Source organism: Prunus persica, chromosome G2 (genome assembly GCF_000346465.2).
Source record: "Prunus persica cultivar Lovell chromosome G2, Prunus_persica_NCBIv2, whole genome shotgun sequence".
Lineage (NCBI taxonomy): Eukaryota > Viridiplantae > Streptophyta > Magnoliopsida > Rosales > Rosaceae > Prunus > Prunus persica.
This window is the reverse complement of record NC_034010.1, coordinates 4,265,752-4,283,641: the sequence shown is the minus strand read 5'-3', so window position 1 is coordinate 4,283,641 and position 17,890 is coordinate 4,265,752. Positions and strand designations below refer to the sequence as shown.

The 17,890-nt window shown below is 37.2% G+C and overlaps 1 protein-coding gene and 1 long non-coding RNA gene across 2 annotated transcripts; one reads left to right on the top strand and one right to left on the bottom strand.

Annotated features, from left to right (window-relative positions):
* LOC109947554 lies at window positions 497-2,962 on the top strand. The gene is made up of 4 exons (XR_002270321.1): window positions 497-562; window positions 713-830; window positions 1,197-1,270; window positions 2,525-2,962. It is a non-coding gene; the product is annotated as an uncharacterized LOC109947554 (long non-coding RNA).
* On the bottom strand, window positions 11,165-15,148 carry LOC18787224 (dynamin-related protein 4C). Its single transcript, XM_007220782.2, has 2 exons — window positions 15,137-15,148; window positions 11,165-13,560 (listed from the first exon to the last, which is right to left on the bottom strand). Exons 1-2 carry the CDS (start codon window positions 15,146-15,148, stop codon window positions 11,359-11,361), a joined length of 2,214 nt encoding a protein of 737 aa, XP_007220844.2. The 3' UTR covers window positions 11,165-11,358.

Sequence of the window (17,890 nt, the reverse complement as noted above, 5' to 3'; positions counted from 1 at the left end):
AACTTTAAGCAACGAAAACTAATTCCGTCGCGCAACAAAAAATATCCCCCCTCAATTATTTTGGGGCCAAAAAAAAAATCCCTCGTTTTCTTACGCGACGATAAACGATTTCGTCGTGCTAAGCTGTCTTTTGCGACGAAACCTGTCGTCGCACAAGTTTTCGCAGCCAATTAACGGGATCGCACTGTTTTGTGTTCACCTTTACGCGACGAAGTGTCCCATCGTCGCTCTAGGTTTTCTTACGCGACGATTCTTCTCGCCGCGCAAGTGTTTGGCGCCAACAAAAAACCCGGGTTTTTTTTCGCTCACTTTGCGCAACGAAGGTAAATGTCTGTCGCGCTAAGAGGATTTGAGCTTCAAAAAATTTGGTCACGTAAGTTTTCAATTTTTTGCACGACAAAACTTTTTTCCGTTGCTGTATCGCATTTTGTGCGACGAATTTGTATTCGTCGCGCAACTAGCAAAACGTAGTAGTGTCTTCTCCTCATCTCTTCATCTCTTTTTCTTCGTTACCTTGATGATTGATTACTGTAGTAGGTGATCTTGAGTTTTTCATAAGCTGGTGAGCAATACCTATCTTTCTCCAATAATTTTCTTCTCGGTTTGTGGATTTGTGAAATTGGGTTACTTATTGTTTGCTTTCTTTGTCGACAACGACACATGCAATTAACGTTTTCTTCCCCTCCCATAAAATTATGGGCCTTTTGGGTAGTTTGAGTAGTGCTGCTGCCACTGAGTTTGAGAATTGAGATCATCAAGTACATACATCTTTCTCTTGCAGATATCGGAGTTCAGATCTTCGCCGTTGATATGCTCAAATCTCTAGCTAGGTTAGTTTACACCTTAGCCTTGGGCTCTTACTATTTCTTCATTCTTGATTATATTATATATCTGTTATGTATGTTAAACTTTGTTGTCTGATCATAATGATATATATAATTAAGTTCCTATATATATACACACACATAACACCTTCTTGTTATTAAATTACCAGTATTTCTTGTGTTTTTCCTTTTCAATTTGTCAAAATCATTGATTTGCTTAGGGAATTTAAAAGCGGGAAAACATGTCTCTCTCTCTCTCTCTCTATCTCTCTCTATGGACAGATTGTTATGAATATATTCATTATAAGGTTTCTTGCCCTTTTTCTTTCCAAAAATGATTTAGTGATTTGTACCTTGGTCTTCTTTCTCAAGGCCATGGTTTCGGATATCAGCTATTTTATACCCAGAAGTATTGGATCCTGAGCAAGTAGTGAAAGGGCTATCTGGTAATCTAATACTATCAGTTGGATATGCTGAATGTTTTCTCTTCAAAATTCCAGATTTAGTAAGGTTGGCATAGACTATCATGGCCTAATATATTTTCAGCGTGTTTTAATTACTGGCTATTAGGGTGTTGTTTAAAACTTTGACTGATGGGGTGGGGGAGCTTGGACTTGGAGTTTTCTTGTTTTTGTGAAATGGATTTTGGAGGATTATGGTTTTTAGGGGAGTGAGTGAGTTTGCTGTTTTGGTGGAAGATATGTGCAGAAGGGTTATGATGATGATGGGGGTGGGTTTTTGTGTTTTGTTAATTCTTTTGTTTGTTGGAAGAAGAATGGGATATTGTCGATGGTTGGGGTTTTGCAGGGTGGGTTTTGGGAAATATCTGGTGTAGAATTCATGATGTTTGTTTGTTTGTCCACAAATCTTCTAGGGTTTAGTGTTGGGCCAACAAGTCTGATTCATACTATGCATTTTGAATGTGCCAGCAAAGACTGCATGTTAACTATTTTTTTTGGGTGATTAATTGGAGATTATGAACATCAGTTTCAAGTGCTGGTCCTTATTACTATCAGTTTAAAATATTTTTTTAAGTCTTATGAGTGAGTTGGGTTCAAAAGCAATTTTCTAAAATCATATTTTATTTTTATTTTTAATTATGAAAAGTTTTTGTGTCAGTTGCTTTGATCTGCTGTTTTATGTTTTGAAAATCTTCTTGTTACAATTTTTATTTGAATATTTTGCTGTTCTGACCTAGGATGATTGCATCCGCTTTTTTGAGGTGGAACTGAGACCCTGTTTTCAGGGAGAACCCCTCGATGAAGCTACATTTCATATGACAGCAATGGATTTAACTTAGGTTTTTAATCTGAATTATTGCATCAAAATCCAGTGTTTGTGTGTTTGGTTTTTGTATAATAAGATTAGGTGCTAAGGATGTTACAATCCAACGTGTTTGAGGTGTAGAGGAAGCGAGATAAGAGATTCATATTTGTCTAACCGGGTTGGGAGGGTTCAACATTAGACTCTAGAGTACTTAGAGATGCGATATATAGGCCATATGGGTTAAAGGTTCCGACGGGTAAGATTAATGTATACCATATAGTGTAGGTGTAAATCATCCTAAATTTGAATTTTATTTTTTAATTAGCTCCTATTTATTCTTTATGTTATTATTACCTTGTGGATGTTGGTTACACAAATTGTGAGAGATTTCTTGCACCTTACAAAGGAATGAGATATCACTTATCGGAATGGAGAGAAGGATGTGCACCCTTGGACCATCGAGAATACTTTAACATGAAGCATGCATCAGCAAGAAACGTGGTGGAACATTGTTTTGGACTTCTTAAGATGCGTTGGGCAATGTTAAGGAGTCCATTGTTCTATCCAATACAAACACAATGCGAATAATAACGGGCTGTTGTCTTTTACACAACTTAATTAGGAGAGAGATGTCTATAGATCCAATGGAGCAAGAAATTTATTATGATCCCCTCATTGAGAACAATGTAGATCATGGCACTATTGATATCATTGCCGCATTCGACCAATGATCTGCATGAAGGGATAATTTGGCTACTGAGATGTTTTAATGATTTGATGGCAAATAGAGCAACATAACATAAGGTGTTGATCATTTGAATATACTTAAAAGAATTTTCATTTTATTATTAATTTTGTGAATTTTTGGACTATTTTTATGGTATCTTATGTGATTTCTTATTTTTAATTTTGGGTACATTTTTTTATATTAAATTTAATTATTTTTTATATTAAATAATAATAAACATTAAAATAAATTTTTTTTAAAGTCCAATGCAATCCGGCCCATATTTGCATTTTGTACCAAATACAGATTGGACTTTAGTCCAATTCAGTCTAGCCCAACTTAATGTACCAAACAACATATTAAAGTTCAGTCCAATCCAAGTCAAACCAATCCAACACTCCAAGCCCAATCCAAACTGGTCCAATCTAGCCCACTAAACTTGACCAATATAAATCCAATCAACCAAATTGTTTTGTTTTTTTGTTAACTTGTAACCAAAAACAATAATAACTACAAATTTGTTGGGTATAAGATAATTATTTTGATTACCCAGAAATTGAAAAAAAAAAACTAAAAGAACTTAAGACAAACTCATAGAACGCCACTGCAACTGTTCACAGTCCCATCCCATGGTGTTGTGGTTTTCCTCCTTCTGTTATAAAATGACCTGGAATATGTGCGAATATTGAGCTGCACGTAAAGTAGATGAGACACAGTATTTAACGAGGTTCGGCTATGCCTACGTCCCCGGAGAGCAGCAGTAGTAACTTTTCCACTATGTAAAATAATAGGGCTACAACTTTAATGTTTACAATATGTGTGGCTCACTGAATTTTCTCTTTGCTCACTCACCCTATTTCTTCCTTCTCTTCCTCTTCTCTGCCTGACTCTCTTTCCTCTTTTCTTTCCTCCTTTCTCTTTCTTCTCTCTTTCCTCCTTTCCTTTTCTTCTCTCTTTCCTCCTTTCCTTTTCTCTTCTTTCTTCTCTTTCTTTCTTTTTTTCCTTCTCTTCTCTTTCCGTTTCTCTTCTTATTTATAGGCTGAAATAATCACTATTCATCACTATTCACTATTCACCCGTGACAGACAAACTCTACCAAAAGTCTCCAAATGAATAGTAATGAATAGTTAGTGGGCTCCACATGTTTATTCTTTTACAACACTCCCCCTTGGAGACCACTAATGATATGTCGGTTGTATCATTAAAGACTTGCTTGGAGAAAACCTAGTAAGGTAGAGAACTGATGGAAAGAAGAGTACAACAATCTGTATAGCATACTTCTGGATGCTCCCCCTTGATTAATATCTCCCCCTGATGTCTTCATGACTATCTTTTGGATTGAGAATCTTTCTGAGTGAGTGAATGATGTAGCCACCAACAATTCATATAGTAAATATATTTCCAGTAAGCTATCTCTATGGAAATCATAAAATTTTTCAGAGTCCGTATATCTAATAACGCTTGGGCTATTTATAAGTTCACTTGAAAGAATATGCCCATACATGGTGTTATGCGGAAATAGCATCAAATATACCTCACATCATCCCAAAATGATGGTGATGGAGTTGAGCCTTATCTGGAAAATATGATGTCCGGTCCAATATACTTCCGGAAAATCCTTAAAGTGCCCAACGGATAATCCTCATAAAAATGCTTCAATACTTTCTTAGTATAAGCAATAATCTCGTTGGTATAATGCTCGATCCTTAAGTCGAGACAAATATTTCTTGAATTCTGCAGAAGTTTTAATGTGTTGCAATCACATTATAATCAATGTACTCACTGAGTTAATTTATGCATATTAATATTGAGTACAAATTTTGTGCTTCAGGCACATGTCATTCAGGGACTTGCTTCATGCAATTTCAATCCTTTCAAGGATTTTGTTTAAAGGGATTAAACTTTATGACACATTATATAACTTTAACCCAGCTATTTATACATCTTTAGGGAATCACTTCAGGTGATATGCTCTGTGCATTTAATAACCCTTAAAGATAACATGTTGGTCTCCGTAAATGTGCAATAAAGGGGCACAATTGAATCTATAAATATGGAGAAAACCCAACATTCCTTGTTTCTGCCAGAAACATTGTGTCATACAAAGTAGGTATATTCCCTTTTATTCCGAACACCCAAGTATAACTTTCAGTATTGACAAATTTGGGGTTCGTACTGTGGGTTTGTTCTTTCACGTTCATTCTCATTTATAATGGAATTACCTCGTTCCATTTTGGCCAATAATATTGTCGACATTTAATAATTGAACGTGGTTCCAATCAACACAGCCCATTGATGATTTGAGTAGCTACTCCAAAATCAAAAATTGTCATTCATCAATTCATGATCCCACCATTCTCATGTGCATGCGCATGCATCAATTATAAGCATTTCTTTGCTTTTGGGTACCCAAGCCACTTCAGAGGGCTTTTATTATGTGAGAATGTGGATTATAACCTCCAATGGAGCGTTATTTTATAGTAGGGCGTGGATAATCTCCATTTAGGGAGTTGGAACATTTAGAACCCATATATCTGTCATGCTGCAGGCATGCCACAGATTAATACATACATGTCAATTAATTTATGGGATTTTAACCCATATTATGGGACTTTAACCCATATAATTTGCTACGCATTAGGCATGCATAATATCAATATTGACATGTCAAAGGATTGTCCTTTCGGGACTTCAATCCATATCATTTGCTACGCAACAGGCGTGCACCCATATTGATCACTGCTATACCCATATTCTGTTCTTATGAGACTTTAATCTGTGCAGTGTATTATCAATGTATCCAACTTACAATCTGTAAAATTTGCGTTAATATTTCATGGATACATATAAGCCATTTTTTTGGAATGGACTTATCTCCCCATTTGGTTACCTTTCAAAATAAAATATCAAATAGGTATATAAGCATAAAATAACACAAGTATTGCTTACATCCTTAGGTGGGAGAAACTTTTCTCAAGTATCATTCAAGCTCGTATCGGCCCAGTAAATATAAAGTATCGCTTAACACAAGTATTGCTTACATCCTTAGGTGGGAGAAACTTTTCTCAAGTATCATTCAAGCTCGTATCGGCCCAGTAAATATAAAGTATCGCTTGATGATCTTGTTATATCCTGCAAGAGCAAAAATCACAATTCTTTTCTCTGTCAAAAACAAATAACTCTCAGAGTTAGGATCACATCATGGATTCTTTCTTCAGATGTTCATTCTAAAGAAATAAAATCTCTTATGAACAGAGAGTTATAAAAAGAAAGAAAAGATACAAAAATTGTGATATTGATTGCAAGGTAAGGTAAGCAATCAAGGAAGGAAGCTGGTGGGAGCAGACAACATGCTCAGCAATCAAGGAAGGAAGCTGGTGGGAGCAGACAACATGCTCAGCAATCAAGGAAGGAAGCTGGTGGGAGCAAACGACAAGCTCTCATTTCTTCTAGTTTAGAAGAACTTCCGGAGATTAGAGCATAAAGTTGCCTTCACAGTTCCCTGATGTGGTGGAAACGTGATCAGGGATAGTCTCGCTTCCTGAATGGATGATCAGAGATAGTCTTGCTTCTTAGGCATATTGAGTGCTCACTGATAAGAAAAACAAGTAGATATCGCATCACTAGGTATGGAGAAAACTGGATGTCTTCTGCAAAGAAAATTTCGTTAGTAATACATTTATACACAAATAAAATGAATAGGTAGAACCGGTGAATTTCAAATTAACCATAGGAAAATTGCGAGATTCTCGGGATGCTTTTGAGAAAGTAGCTCCGTGAAATCCGTAAAGCAAGATCGGCTTTTGATGAAAATAATACTTGAAAATGCCGAAAGTGCCGACAGGCATTATTAGAGGCCACGTGAAGTTTTGGACTCTGGGAAAGAAAAAGATAATATGGGGATTCGAGAAGATATTGGGATCCTGGAAATGTTGCCACATTTTCGTCTATAGATATTGCCTTTGCAAAACTTGATTGGAGCAACTGCGTTTCAACTCAACTTCCTTCAGAGGCTTCCAGAACATAATGTAATTTTTATAGATTTTACAGGGCCTGCACCTTCATTGCAGGTGGAAAAAATCTATCTGTTGTATGTTCCTGTAATAATAATTGCGCACATTCTTAAACTTGCACCTGTGGTTTTTACGTCTTTTCAAAATGACGGTTTGGAACCTTGTGCCTTATAGGTTCAAATAACCACATTGTCTCTCCCAAATTGCATGGTAGCCCGGAACTTTTGGCCTGGGCACAAACTCAGAATTTATTTGCCCTTTTCAAATGGACATGAAATGTGAATTGAGTAAAAGCCATGATAATATCGCAATATAGTAGTGAAGAGCATTAACTACTATATACCCACAACTTCAAGTTTAGGATCTCTCATATATTTGGATCCATGGGCTTCCGGCCCAGATATAACAAAATATGTGGGGAGCCTCAATTCATTATTTGAGGTTTATATTGATATTATCCATTTCGCGGTGTATTCTTAACAACCGGAATTCACAAAATATATTTCTTCCTTGAGGTGTCGATTATAACAAAATCGAACTTTAAATTCATCATCTTCTTATGCCAAAGAAATATGTGGCATACCACAATTTGCAATAATACCTCAAGGGTTGTCCATTTAATTGTTGGAACTTCAGGTTCTCAACACTGTTAAATTTTGAACTTCAGGCCAAAGCCACATATTCTCATGGTATGGACATTTTTACATTTTTCTGTACATATTTCGGGACTTCAAGCCCTTACATAATTGTCCATATTTTGAGGAACTTCTGGCATCTCATTTAATTGCTCATCCATGAGTTTAAGGAACTGCAGGTTCCCTTTTGTATATAGTGACGGTTTACCCAAAATGGTTCATATTTATGCATACGTCACTATTCATGTGAATAGTACTATTCATCAAGTCATGAATACGTATCTATTCATCTGCCAGTACAGTTATCATCAATGTGTACGGCACCATGAAACTGCAGGTTCCTTTTTGTATATAGTGACGGTTTACCCAAAATGGTTCATATTTATGCATACGTCACTATTCATGTGAATAGTACTATTCATCAAGTCATGAATACGTATCTATTCATCTGCCAGTACAGTTATCATCAATGTGTACGGCACTATGAACCAATACGGTACTGTTACATCATTAAGGAACTCTAGGTCCTTATTTACATGTCAGGGATCAAGGACCCTTAATTTCGATCACATGTTTACAAATACAGTACCGGAGAGACTGTCAGCTCTCATATTAATATCATCATCAAGGATCTTCAAGTCCTGATGTAATTGTATGATGAGGATCAAGGAACTTCTGGTCCTGATCTGCATACTGTAAAAACTCATCATACAGCACAATTAATCCATAAAATAAATTGCTGGTAAATAAATTACTGGTATGGACGATAAACCCGCACCACACTTTATGTCACACCCCGGACCGACTACGCCGTAGCACGATATTGTCCGCTTTGGGCCTCCCTCACTGCTCGCACGGTTTTGTTTCTGGGAGCTCACGAAGCAACTTCCCAGGGTGGTCACCCATCCTGGGATTGCTCCAGCCTCCCACTCGCTTAACTTCGGAGTTCTTACAACTCCGAAGCCAGTGAGCTCCCAAAAGGCCTCGTGCTAGATGGATGCGGGTGTGCCATATAAGGCACATCACCCCCCTCTCTGTTGGTTTGATGTGGGATCTTACAATCCACCCCCCTCAAGGGTCCGACGTCCCCGTCGGCACACTCGCACCACACGGCAGAGTGGCTCTGATACCAAATTGTCACACCCCGGACCGACTCCGCTGTAGCACGATATTGTCCGCTTTGGGCCTCCCTCACTGCCCGCACGGTTTTGTTTCTGGGAGCTCACGAAGCAACTTCCCAGGGTGGTCACCCATCCTGGGATTGCTCCAGCCTCCCACTCGCTTAACTTCGGAGTTCTTACAACTCCGAAGCCAGTGAGCTCCCAAAAGGCCTCGTGCTAGATGGATGCGGGTGTGCCATATAAGGCACATCACCCCCCTCTCCGTTGGTTTGATGTGGGATCTTACACTTTAAATAAATGTAAATGTGCGGTAAATTAAATTCATAAATTAAACGTGCGTGTATGGGCACTAATTCTGCTCCATACTTTTAAATGAAAGTAAAGGCGTGGACGATAAACCCGCACCACCCTTTTAAATAAATGTAAATGTGCAGTAAATTAAATTCATAAATTAAATTGCTGGCTGTATGGACGTTAATCCCGCATCATACCTTAAATAAATTAAATCGCTTGCTGTATGGACGTTAATCCCGCACCATACCTTAAATAAAATTAAATGTGCGGTAAAGTAAACGTGCTTGTATGGGCACTAATTCTGCTCCATACATTTAAATAAAAGCAAAGGCGTGGACGATAAACCCGCACCACCCTTTAAATAAATATTGCCGTATGGGTAATAAACCTACACCATACCATAAATAATACTTTAAGTAAAAGTAAATTTGCGATAAAGTAAACGTGCTTGTATGGGCACTAATTCTGCTCCATACATTTAAATAAAAGCAAAGGCATGGGCGATAAACCCGCACCACCCTCTTAAATAAATACTGTTGTATGGGTAATAAACCTACACCATACAGTAAATAAAATAAATATGGGGTTAAAACCACCACCGAATAAAATAAGAAAAATGTTAGTATTAGTAACGGTCTCCCACTGATAATATGTTTAGTATTACCAAGGGTCCATTTTTGTTAGTGGTTAGTAATAGAAAAGCAGATAAATATAGTATATTATATTACCATCAACTTTTCATATATAATATATATATATATATATATTATACTGATATATTAGTGGAAAGCTAGATGCGTTGGCTTTTCTTCTTTACATCAACATAATGGTTAGTAGTATAAATAATAGTGCAGCACAAAAATTATACCTGAGAGCTTCTCGTGCTGATAACGTGTTATAAAATGACCTGGAATATGTGCGAATATTGAGCTGCACGTAAAGTAGATGAGACACAGTATTTAACGAGGTTCGGCTATGCCTACGTCCCCGGAGAGCAGCAGTAGTAACTTTTCCACTATGTAAAATAATAGGGCTACAACTTTAATGTTTACAATATGTGTGGCTCACTGAATTTTCTCTCTGCTCACTCACCCTATTTCTTCCTTCTCTTCCTCTTCTCTGCCTGACTCTCTTTCCTCTTTTCTTTCCTCCTTTCTCTTTCTTCTCTCTTTCCTCCTTTCCTTTTCTTCTCTCTTTCCTCCTTTCCTTTTCTCTTCTTTCTTCTCTTTCTTTCTTTTTTTCCTTCTCTTCTCTTTCCGTTTCTCTTCTTATTTATAGGCTGAAATAATCACTATTCATCACTATTCACTATTCACCCGTGACAGACAAACTCTACCAAAAGTCTCCAAATGAATAGTAATGAATAGTTAGTGGGCTCCACATGTTTATTCTTTTACAACACCTTCTTCTTTTTTTAAAAAAAAAAAAAAAAATTAATGTAATACTGAACATTTTAAAACAATATTTTTTATAATGAACGAATTTGTAATTTTTTTATTATAAAAAGAAACACTGTTTTTCTTTGGGATTTAGTGGGTTGGATTCAGATCGGATATACCTCGATCTATATTCGAATTCATTTATAATCGGAATATCGGATTCATATTGTATTTGGACTAGCGGATTGCACCTATGAATACATATTTGTTACACGTCGAATTCAGATCAGATCGGATTATTATCTGATTTACTTTGTGATGTACAAAAAATCAAAATTTCATCAGTAGACTCGTTCTTTTATTGTATTTATCTACTTTTTTTTTATATCAGTTTGTGATATTTTACCATAATAATTAGTTTTAAGTGTATCATTAGTGCATATAACACTAAAATTACTCATTTATACATATAAAATATTAATATAAAGCCTAGAAAAACTAAATTGTACTTCATACTTAGTCATATCGGATTATTATCATATATGATCAATTATAATCCATATTCGTCTCCATCTATAATTGGATTATCGGATTGTAATCAAATTATCAGATTGAGAAGTCCAATCCATCTCCTATTAATTACATCGAATTCCAATTGGATTCGGTTCAAAATCCGATCCATATTGACATGTCTACTTGGTTGAGTTTACTTATTGACCAAATGGAAGACTAACAAGGGTCCCAACTCAAAGAGAAAAGCCCCCAAAAAGGTTCAAATTGTGATCATGACAAAGGAAGGTGTTTCTATCATCACCCTCAGTGTCGTGAAGTAGAGATCTAGGAAGGAACAGAGGATAGAAATTTCCTCCTATTCCAGGAACAAGCCTGGGAAGGTTTAGCAACCCAAAGACAAAAACAGAATGTGCTTATAATTAAGTAGAAACAGATCATCCACACAAGAACATCAACCAAACCAGGTACATGATAAACAAATTGCAGATCCATAATTAAGTACAAACAGATCAACCACACATCATTGGCAAAATGCCTTCTTTCACACGAAACAAACCATAATTTAACTGGACCCCTTAGTTATCTATCACACAAGGTAATCTGCGTGAGTAAACCTGTCGTCCATGATCTTACACACAACCTCTTTAGACTCCTTCAGCTTTTTGATGCTCTTGATGAGCTTCTCGCGCTTCACTGCAATTGATGGAGGTTCCTCCAGCATCCTCTCAATCCCACCACCATGGCTAGGTCCCAGTAGTTCATTCATAATCTCAATCTCCACGTCCTTGTTCACAAGGTTTGAAACACTCAGCTGCAAATGCAAAGCCATGATGCCAATCAACCTTCTCAGCACAACATTCCAATACGCAGTCATCCGCATTTTCAAGTCGAAAGCTTGAGACAATAGGACATGTGGGTACTTCCTTAGACCTCCAACTTCAACCATCCCAATTCCCTCTACATTTATGTTTATCTTAGCGTTGGGTCCAAGTATCAGATAATCATGCAAGACCTTTTTTATGAATGTTTCTTGTTCAGTCATGAGCCTATGCCATTCGGATATATATTCCGGATTACATGTATAATCAGTTAGTTTCTCCATTTCCACTATCTCCGCCATCCAATTAATCGACCTTTCTTTCATCTTTTCAATAAGATTATGGCCTGCTCTTCTGGCAGACAATTGAACATGGTAGTAGTTTTCTGTATTTCTTATTAACACAGACAAAACCACATCCTCAATATAACTCCAAACCTGCTCAACAAACCCAATAGGTATGCTCAAAATCCCCCTAACTTTACCCTGCAAGACTATAAGAGAAGCATTGTGCGGAACAAAATTGGGAAGGGTTATACCTTTTGCCTCCTCCAAAATTGCAATCTCCTCCTTTAGGAAATTACTTTTGGGGTCACTCTCATTGCACTCGTGAAGCTGATCTGAGCACTTATTGAGCATCTCAACAAGCCTAGCCGTGCAATGCATGTGTTTCTCATCCGAGAACTCATCAAATTCTCCCCTCACAAGAATTTTCTTAAGTGATTCTTTGGATGTTCCAATGATCTGCATAACAGCAGTCATGGCCTCAGCAACAGATGACAGCTTTTTCGGCATTTTGTTGAGCTCTGAAAGGTAAGAATTCAGCTTGTCATTGATCTTCTTTACAATATCAGGCAAGTTTCTAGCTATGCTAGCAGCTTGAATTTGGACCAACTTGTCAGCCAAAACCTGAATTCCAACCACAGACTTATCAATCTTTGAAAGAAAAGGATCAGATTCAAATAATCGATCCTCAATAGTCCTCGCCTCCTCATACGTTTCATCTCGAATCCGGTTCCTTACGCAGACATAGCCAAGACCAATATGCACATCGTCAGCTGTAACCTTCTCCAGCAGCCCCTCTGGTGCCATATCAACCTTTGTAACCACAGCCAGAGTCCTCTCACCAGTTTTGTCCACACTCCGCGACATGCTAATTGACTCACATGTGCTAAAATCAGTAGAAGCAGATAAAACATTCAAAATGATGCTCTCATCTGGTTTTATATACTTCATGATCATATCTTTGATCTGATCAGCGATATTCAGAGGCTGTCCACGAACTGGAACCCTAGTGATTCCAGGGAGGTCAACCATGGTTAAATCAGGCACACCATTCTTCTTCACCAACAAGGTCAATGGGGTGTCTGAAATTCCCTTACAGTCCCCCGCAATCAGATTGGTGGCATTCACAATGTCCTCAGAAATATTGTCCTCATCAATGTGCTCAACTCTGCCATTGTACTCCAGTGAAAGCTCTGGTTCAGGATCAGAGTGGTGCTGAAGCCTCATTATGAGAGGAACCCTTGTGCAGATTCCCCATCCACGCGGAAGGCTGATGCCGGCGAGGGACTCAAGAACACTGGATTTGCCAGATGACTGGTCTCCCACAACAACAATGGTGGGTAGCTGTATGCCTTCCTCCATAACCATGAGGTTGCGGAGCTTGTCAATGGCATCAAGCATGGGGCGGATTCTCTCATTGTAGGAGGAGACAATTGGTGGGTTTTGGACAAGTACCAGTGCGTTTGATGAGGTTGGTGAAAAGCCTTCTTGATCATCTTGTAAAATGGATGAGCTTGACGATCTGCTTCCTGAATCAGTTTGAGTTCTCTTTCCTCCAATTTTCTGAGAGTCAGATATAATTGAAAGACAAAAAAAAAAAAAAAAAAAAAACAAAGAAGAAGGGGACCTCTGCTCTCCAACGAAGGTAGCTAGTTTGCTGTAGGTAAAGGCAAACCTCACCTCTGCCTAACAGAGAAAGACTGGTAAATCATAGAAAAACATAGGGGAAAAAAAGGAGCAAGACACAAGGACATGAACATGACATCATGATAAATACGTTTCAAGAAACATATAATTCAATCAATTTTTTTTTTTTTTGTTTAAAGAACCAAACAAAAAAGCATTCTTTAGTAAAAGGTATAGTGTTGTACGGCGCACTCAGTTGATTAAGACCAAAACTAGACAGTACAATAATTTTTCCACTAAACGAAATATATAGTCTTGTTGTAAAATGAATTGGAATATGCAAGAATATTAAGTTGCACATAAAGTAAATAAGGCAAAATATTTAACGAGGTTCGACCATGTCTACGTCCTTGGAGAGCAGCAGCAGTAACTTTTCCACTACGTAAAATAATAGGGCTACAACTTTAGTGTTTACAATATCTTTGACTCATTGATTTTTCTCTCTTAGAGAATTTCTCTCTGCTCTCTTTTTCTCCCCTCTCACTTCCCTTCTTTCTTCCTTCTCTTCTTTCTTCCTGAGTTCTCTTCTCCGTTGGTGTTCTGTGTGTCTTTGCAAGTAGTAAGGATGCCTATTTATAGGCAAAGAAAAGGGAGGCATCATGATGCTTCTTTCCAACATGTGGGCTTAGTCTTCACTAATTTTACAACACTCCCCCTTGGAGACCACTAGTAACATGTTGGTTGCTTAATTAAGCCTTGCTAGGAGAAAGCCTAGTGAAGTAGGAAACTGGTTGAAAGAATAATAGTACAGAAATTAGTGTAGCATACTTATGGATGCTCCCCATGATGAATATCTCCCCCTAAAATCTTCATGACTAACTTTCTGGAGGAAAAATCTTTCGGAGTGAGTGGAGGATGCTACCATCAAAAATTACTTAGATGAGTAAGTAAATATACTTCCAGTGAGCTATCTCTATGTAAATGATAGAGAATTTCCAGAATATGCTCGTATATTATTTTATGCGGAGATGACATCAAATATGTGTTACATCATTCCAAAGTGGTGGTGATGGAGCTGAGCTCTATCTGGAAAATACAATGTTTGGTCTAGAATATTTCCTAAAAATCATTTAAGTGCCTAACATTTAGTCCACATAAAAATGCTTCAATACTTTCTTAGTATAAGCGAGAATCTTGTTGGTATAATGCTTGATTTTCAGGCCGAGACAAATATTTCTTGAACTCTTCAGGAGTTTTAATTAATTACCAACTCTTCAGGAGTTTTAATTAATTATCAACTCTTCAGGAGTTGTAATGTAATGCAACCATATTATAATTAATGCACTCACTGAGGCAATTTATACATATTAATATTGAGTACAAAATTTGTGCTTCAAGCACATGTCCTTCAAAGACTTGCTTCATGCAATTACAATCCTTCAGGGATTTTATTTAAGGGATTACACTTTATGACACATTATATAGCTTTATATCGAGCTATTTGTCCTGCTTGTACACCTTTAGGGAATCGCTTCTGGCGATATGCTTCGTGCATTTAATAACCCTTGAAGATAACATGTTGGTCTTCGTAAATGTACAACAAGAAGGCACAATTGTATCTGTAAATATGGAGAACCTCAACATTCATTGTTTCTACCAGAATTTGTGTCATATAAAGTGAGTATATTCCTCTTTATTCCAAAAACCCATGTATAACCTTCAGGGTTAACATCTTTTGGGGTTCTTTGTTCTTTCACGTTCATTCTCATCCGTAATGGAATTGCCTCTTTCCATTTTTAGCCAATGATATTGTCTACATTTAATAATAGAACGTGGTTCCAATCAACACAACTCATTGATGATTTGAGTAGCTACTCCAAAATCAAAAATTGTCATTCATCATTTCATGATCCCATTATTCTCATGTGCATGTGCATGTGCATGCATTAATTATAGCATTTCTTTGCTTTTGCTTCGTAAGCCACTCAAGGGGGCTTTATTGTCTCTTTCCAAACAGACATCTCTTATCAGATGAATTATGTGAGAATGTGGATCTTAACCTCCAATGGAGCTTTATTTTATAGTAGAGAGTTGGAACATTTAGAACCCATATATCTGTCATGCTGCAGGCATGCACAGATTAATACATACATGTCAATTAATTGTCCTTCTAGGACTTTAAACCATATAATTTGCTATGCATTAGGCGTGCACCGTATTAATATTGACATGTTAATGGAATGTCCCTCCAGGGCTTCAATCCATATCATTTGCTACGCAACAGGGTTGCATCATATTGATCACTGCTATACCCATATTCTGTTCTTATGGGACTTTAATCTATGCAGTGTATTATCAATGTATCCAACTTGCAATCTGTGAAATTTGCATTAATAATTCATGAATACATATCAGAATGATACAAGACATTCTTCTGGAATGTTCATAATACAAGTCGTTCTTCTAGAACGATCTATAATGCAAGTCATTCTTCTGGAATGGGATGTTCTTTTGGAATGGCCTTATCTCCCCATTTGGTTACCTTTAAGGATGTCGTACAAAATATCAAAATAAGAGTACACGCGTGAAATAATACAAGTATTGCTTACATCCTTAGGTGAGAGAAACTTTGCTCAAATATCATTGAAGCTCGTATCGGCTCAGCAAATACAGTGTAATGCCTGATGATCTAGTTATATCCTGCATGAGCAAAAATCACAATTCTTATGTCTCTGTCAAAAAAAATAACCCTTAATGTTAGGTTCACTACATGGATTTGTTCTTCAGATCTTCGTTCTAAAGAGACAAAATCCCTTATGAACAGAGAGTTATAAAAAGAAAGAAAAGATACAAAGAATTGTGATATTGATTGCAAGGTAGGCAAGAAATCAAGGAAGGAAACTAGTGAGGTAACAGACAACAAACTCTCATTTCTCCTAGCATAGAAGAACTTCAAGAGATTAGAGCATGTGGTCGTCCTTACAATTTCCTGATCTCGCTGAAAAGTGATCAGGGATAATCTTGCTTCCTGAATGGATGATCAGAGATAGTCTCGCTTCTCAAGTACGTCGAGAACTCACTGATAGGAAAAACAAGTGGATATTGCACCACTAGATATGGAGAAAACTGGATGTATTATGTAAAGAAAATTTCTTTAGTAACATATTTATACACAAATTAGAGGAGCCGTTTGATCCAGTGAATCTCAAATTAACTACAGAAAATTGTGAGGTTCTCGAGATACTTTTGAAAAAGTAACTCCGTGAAATCTGCAAACCAAGATCGGCTTTGACCAAAATAATCCTTGAAACCCTTAAAGTGCCGACATACATTAATGAAAGCCACGTGAAGTTTTGGAATCTGGAAGATAAAAAGAGAATATGGGGATCCGAGAAAATATTGGGATCCTGGATACATTGCCACATTTCCATCTATAGATATTGCCTTTGTAAAGCCTAATTGGAGTAACTGCGTTTCAACTCAACTTCCTTCCATTTTCTGAAAATTCAGCTTTTCTAAGACTTTCCTCGAAACCTTCGTAAAATGGCTTCCTCTTCTTCTCACCCAAAGCATTTTGATTTAAATGTTGCTCCCCAAACAACCCGTGATGCCAAAGTCTGGCGTCCATCCTTTATATCCCAAAATCGTCATCTCACGGTTAATGATTATGTGATGATGAATGATACGACTGCTATCATAGTAGCTAGGAATTTCTTTACTCCTATAGATGAAACACTGTTAACAGAAAGGTCTGACGAAGAGGCTATTGATGACTTAATAGATTTTAGTATCCATAGTGTTGCTTCTGTTTTTAACATGGCTGATCATTTGCATGCCAGAGTAAACGAGATTCAGAAACTGAACACTGAAAATTCATCTCTTCAAAGAATGCTTCATGCGTCTCAACAAGAGGTTGAGAAACTTAAAGAAGAAAATAAGGCCTTATTGAAACTGGTGAGTTCATACTCCATTGATACACAAACAAGGCTTGACATGCTGCAGATTTCCAATGAAAAGATTTTGGGAGACCACGAGAGGCTCATGGCTAAGCTTAAGAGGTGCCATCCTCTTTCTTCAGAGGCTTCCAGAATATAATGAAATTTTATAGATTTTACAGAGCCTGCTCCTTCCTTGCAGGTGAAAAGAATCTTTCTGTTGTATGCCCCCTTCCTGTTATAATAATTGGGTAAATTCTTAACCTTGCACTAGTGGTTTTCATGTCTTTTCAAAATGACGGTTTGGAACCGTGTGCCTTATAGGTTCAAATAACCACATCAAATCTCTCAAATTATACCTAAGAGCTTCTCATGCTGACAATATGTTGTAAAATGAACTGGAATATGTAAGAATATTAAGCTGCACATAAAGTAAATAAAGCACAATATTTAAC